Source organism: Etheostoma spectabile, chromosome 10, assembly GCF_008692095.1.
Source record: "Etheostoma spectabile isolate EspeVRDwgs_2016 chromosome 10, UIUC_Espe_1.0, whole genome shotgun sequence".
In the NCBI taxonomy this organism is placed as follows: domain Eukaryota; kingdom Metazoa; phylum Chordata; class Actinopteri; order Perciformes; family Percidae; genus Etheostoma; species Etheostoma spectabile.
This window is the reverse complement of record NC_045742.1, coordinates 14,005,451-14,010,627: the sequence shown is the minus strand read 5'-3', so window position 1 is coordinate 14,010,627 and position 5,177 is coordinate 14,005,451. Positions and strand designations below refer to the sequence as shown.

The 5,177-nt window shown below is 43.5% G+C and overlaps 1 protein-coding gene across 3 annotated transcripts; it reads left to right on the top strand.

Moving 5' to 3' along the window:
• The first annotated feature begins 479 nt into the window (after positions 1-479).
• prss23 (serine protease 23) lies at positions 480-4,910 on the top strand. 3 transcript variants are annotated; one of them, XM_032527264.1, is made up of 2 exons: positions 480-764; positions 3,112-4,910. In XM_032527264.1, exons 1-2 carry the CDS (start codon positions 740-742, stop codon positions 4,278-4,280), a joined length of 1,194 nt encoding a protein of 397 aa, XP_032383155.1. In that variant the 5' UTR covers positions 480-739; the 3' UTR covers positions 4,281-4,910. The 3 variants fall into 3 exon arrangements, with proteins under 3 accessions (XP_032383155.1, XP_032383157.1, XP_032383156.1); XM_032527266.1 differs by having other exon boundaries at positions 482-811; positions 3,112-4,909; XM_032527265.1 differs by having other exon boundaries at positions 482-814; positions 3,112-4,908.
• Positions 4,911-5,177: the final 267 nt, after the last annotated feature.

The following is a 5,177-nucleotide window of genomic DNA, read 5'->3' as shown; positions in this document are numbered from 1 at the left end:
CTCCACCATTTCTGAAAACATTAGCAAACACGTCACTCACAACTCATGAGATCAAAGATTTCAGAAAATGTTTAGCCTACTTGGGAGGCGTTCACGGCCACATTTGAGGACAGCATTAGCCTGTTTTATACAATCTATGATTAGTCTCAAAGCTGCTATGGTCGTGGACTAAAAGAAAAAAAAAAGAAAAAAGCATGGCCGTGGATGTTTTAGACTAGCCTGTTAGCTTATTTATGTACAAACATTATTTTCATAAATATCTCTCTGTCTGTTGTAAACGAAATTTTTCCACTTATTTTTCCACGTTATAAATGTAAAAATGTATATGATATGAGAGTAAACTGTAACTGGAGATTGGTAGCTGAACAGTACCTAACTGCCCCCCCCGCCGACACACCACACACACACAAACAACACACACACACACACACACACACACACACACACACACACACACACACACACTCACACACAACAGGAAGAATGGGCGCTAGGACCGTGAGCAGGACGGGCAGGACGCTCCAGAGAGAGTAAACACTTCTTTACAGACAAGATACTTTTATTTGTGCCTCTGTGTCTGAATGGGGAGGTTTCAGAAGGTCTGATGGTGCTGGGACATCCAGAGCGACTCCGGCATCTGGTGCTTTATTCGTGGACGCTGTAAAAGAGCGAGCCAGAGTTTCCTTCTGGAGGACGTATACCTGCCTGTCACCGGAGAGGATGAGGGAAAACCTGGGAAATGATCGTCAGAGACTCGTTTGATGGTGATGAAAACTTGGGATGTAAACACGGACCCTCGATCTCTACTCAGGAGGTAATGTATTAGATATACTGATTTAATTTAGAATGGTCAGAAGGTCCCATTTTCCTTGCCCTGTCTGTACTGGGATGTCTTCATGTCCAGTTTGGGATGGACCACCACTGTTGCATATAGGTCTTTCCATAAAATGAAGTCAGGATGTTACATCCTTATGCAACCAGATGTAAGGTGATTATTCAATCAACATTTTTGTGGGAAATAATGATCAAAGATTAAATAGATTAAATAGGAGGAATGTCTGCACAAGGTTTCAGATGGTTCAATACTGTTCCTTGGTACCAAACATCCCTTCAACCATCTTCCCAGATAAAACTGAGGAGGGAGCAAAACTTAATTTGACTCTGCTGCAAACGTTATGTCTGACAATATTACAATATCACATGTGCTGAACAGGGAACAGGGTGTCTTCTACAGGCTCCAGTCCTGCAAACTGGAGTGTTTTGGATAACTGAAGGTGTTACTCTAGTGAAAGAGTCGACTGTGTATGTTCTCCTTTTATATGCAGTACAACTGAAAAGATTTCTTTGCCCTACTTTAAAGATGCACCATAATCCCCAAACTCCACCTTACTGCAGGCGCCCAAAAATCAATGCTCTTTAGTTATACAATATGTTGTCAGTTTTGCACAGGGATGTCCTCTGGATCACTTCCCTGTGGTTTCCATCAGACTGAGCCTCAGAAGGAGCTGTGGTTCATGGTTTATATCTTGAAAAATGAAAACACTAAAACCAGCTCTGAAAACACAGGCTTTACATCCCAAAATCACTGACATTACATCTGTTTTACCACATCCTGGTGGATGGTGGTCACAAACATATCACTTTTAATAAGTTGTAGGTGAAGAAGTGGTAATTTGACATAAACTTGTAGTACAACTTGTACTACAGGTTTATGTCAAATTACCACTTCTTCAACAGTCAATTTACTACTTAAGATCCTCTTTACCTGTCTGCCACAGCTGTGAAATATCTGACACGAAAAAATGGAAGAAAGTTCGTACTTTCCCTGCTTATAGGAGCTCCTTTTTGTAACTGCCTTCTTAGTAGTGTTATAGGAAACAGCCCATAGGTGTGTGGACAGGCCCCACCCTGCCCTTTGTTAAGAATAATGCTCTGTTTTCCTGCCGTGCCTCGACTTGTTTCTTTTCACTTTTACACACCTGCTCTTTTAATGCCATGAGTGCCTCCAGGTCCACAGTGTTTAGAAGGGATCAAGTGTCTCCTTGTTGCTGCTAATCTGCCCTGAAAGCCCCACATACACCGTGAAGTAGTTAATATTTGATGGGAAACAACTTCTCAACTCTGAGCCTAGACAAATATTTAATGGGAGGGTCTTTACTGCAACCTCCTGACCAACAATAGTGCAAAATGTCTGTCTTGTTCATCATGTCAAGGAAACAACATGATGTCTTTTTTAAATGATGTCCGAAGTAATCACACACTTCATTTCTTTTTCCATTTAGAGTGTTGACCACTCTGCATCGTTCTGGCATCTCAGATATGTTTGTGGTCACTTTGCTTCGTCTTAAATTGAGTTTTCAGTTGAATTTTCTTTTCTTCCATTGGAATTTGTTTGCAACTTTTGTACCAAACAGGCATTTAAATGCTGAAATCCTATTTTTCTTTTAATCTATGTTATAGGAACAAGAGTTTCATTGTTGCCTAGCCACACCGGATGAAACTAAGGCGTGCGTTGCAACATTAGATTTTGCAAGCTGACCTCACAAATCACTGCTTGGATTTACAATCAACAATCAACTGTGAAAGAGTTGAGATCTATTGGGGAATAGAGTTTGTGTGTTTGTAAGACTGCTTGTTTGGGAAGGTTTTTAACGGTTGTAATCTTGCAGAAACAAACGTACAAAGTATAATATAAATAATAATAATGTATACTCTTTATTGATCCCCTATGGGGAAATCACAATTTATACTGTGTTGTTATTACACACTACACACAGGCCTGAAAACACACGCATGCTCAGGTCCTATACATGCACTAATGGAGAGATGTCAGACTGAGTGGGCTGCAACTGCTGAACGGGTGCCTTGAGCGGTTGAGGGGGGGTTTGGTGCTTTGCTCAAGAACACCCTGGCCGTGCCCAGGAGGTGAACTGGCATCTCTCCAGCTACCAATCCACACTTCGTACTTTGGTTCGTACAGGGACTTGAACCGGCGACCCTCCAGTTCCCAATCCAACGCCTTACGGACTGAACTACTACTTCATGCAAGTTTAAAATAAGTTTGTAAGCTGTTTTTCACACAATATGTGATTATTTTCTGTTTTGTTGCAGTGTTTTCTTTCACCATGATGACGCCACGCGAGAGCTCCCTCCTCCTGACTCACCTGCTCCTCCAGCTCCTCCTCCCTCTCACACTGTCCGTTTTGCACCCTCTTCATCCTCCGGCTGTCCACGTCCCCACGCTCATTCCTCACGCACCGATGCCTCTCATCCGCTCCCGGTTCAGCGCTCAGACTCAGCTGGACCTTACCACTCACTGCAACTCCAGCTGCTTCCACAGAGGAGAGCAGGAGGCCCAGAAGGAGCAGCTCTCAGATAAACTGGCTTTTGAGACGCTGTATGCTGACGGCTCCCGCACTCTCACCACTGTAGATGTGGAGGGCGACGAAGAGTTTGACGATCACTTCACTCACCCTTCACAGAAGAGAGGACCAAGAGTGATGCCCAGGCACAAACGGGTGAGGCGGCAGATATATGGAGCAGATGGCCGTTTTAACATCCAAGGTGACAACTTCCTGTTGGATTACCCTTTCTCCACAGCCGTGCGGATCTCCACCGGCTGCACCGGCGTTCTTGTGTCTCAGCAGCATGTCCTCACAGCTGCCCACTGTGTTCATGATGGGAAGGATTATGTCAAGGGGGCGCGAAAGCTCAGAGTGGGATTCCTGATTCCTCCATCCATCAATGGCACACAAGTTGGCCTCACTTCTTCCAAGAAGCCTTTGGTCCGCTGGGTAAGGGTGAAACGTACCCGTGTGCCAAAAGGCTGGATCCAGGGCCCTCAGGAGGTCAGCATGGACTTTGATTACGCTCTGCTGGAGTTGCGTTGGCCTCACCGCCGTCCCTTCATGCGCCTCTCTGTGGCTCCCTCCTCCTTCGACCTGGCAGGGAATCGCATCCACTTCTCTGGCTTTGACAGCGACAGGTCCGGGGAGCTGGTGTACAGGTTTTGTCCTGTGGAAGAAGAGTCCAGTGACCTGATATACCAGCACTGTGACGCACGACCTGGAGCCAGCGGCTCTGGAGTGTACGGAAGAGTGTGGGACAACAGTTTAGAACGCTGGGAAAGGAAGGTCATCGGCATTTTCTCTGGACACCAGTGGCTGGAGATAGATGGAGAGAACCGGGATTACAATGTGGCCGTGCGCATCACTCCACTGAAATTTGCTCAGATCTGTTACTGGGTGCATGGTAACCGACTAGACTGCGTCCAGGACTAAGTAGGACAAAAGAACAAAGAGGAGGTTTTTAAAGTATAGCATGACAATACAAGAAAGCACAAAAAATACAGAGTGAAATGTCTTCTTTCCCCTAATGAACGACGAGTGAAAAAGAATTAAATCTATACAAAAATAACACCCTTTAGTGAGTGATACACCAGTAGAGCAGATCAATTAAATTATTTCTCTCCTGTGTTTAATTTGCCTCCTGTAACCTCTGTCTGTCTGTGAGATAATCATCACCACGGCATCCTTTAATATGTTTTTGCCCAGTCAGATTAATAAAAGTCCACATTATCAACATAAGCCACTTTTTAAGAGGGGAAAAACACTTTTCCTAGTGTGTAGTGTGTCAGAGGTACCAGATTATTTTCCTACTGTGGATGAAAGCAATCTACACACATTTCATCTTTACATCTTTATTTTTTGGAAATGGTTTAGTATTGCTTTAGGTTTTCAAAGATCATTTGGTTATTCCCTTTAATCTGCATACACACCTACGTAATACACAGAATAAAAAACTGATTTTGGACACCGCTTGACCTTTCAGCAGATAGAATGCTCTTCTCCGTGTGGACTGGAGAGTGTTAATTTTTATTTTTTTGAAAAATGCTTGATATATTTTAATAAACAGAGATTTATAACAGTGATTGTGTCAGTGGTCTTGACTTTGAAGTTTCAGATGTGGTGTTGGGGGGCCCTCCTGTGGCCAGGAAAAGTACCGCAGCATCAATGGAACTGAACAGCAGGGATGTAGGAATACTTGTTTGGTTTAAAACTGAATTTAGAGGTGAATTAATTGATCAGCTGATTGGCAAAAAAACAATCTGTAACCAGTCCTTTGTTTCAAGAAACAAAAACGGAGTAGTTACATTTTTTTTTTTTATAAATCTTCTA

Excerpts from the sequence above, each read along its gene's own strand:
- prss23 (XM_032527264.1), top strand. The coding sequence starts at position 740 with ATGATCGTCAGAGACTCGTTTGATG. Across the intron at positions 765-3,111 it reads CGTCAGAGACTCGTTTGATG|TGTTTTCTTTCACCATGATG; the intron begins GTGATGAAAACT and ends GTTTTGTTGCAG.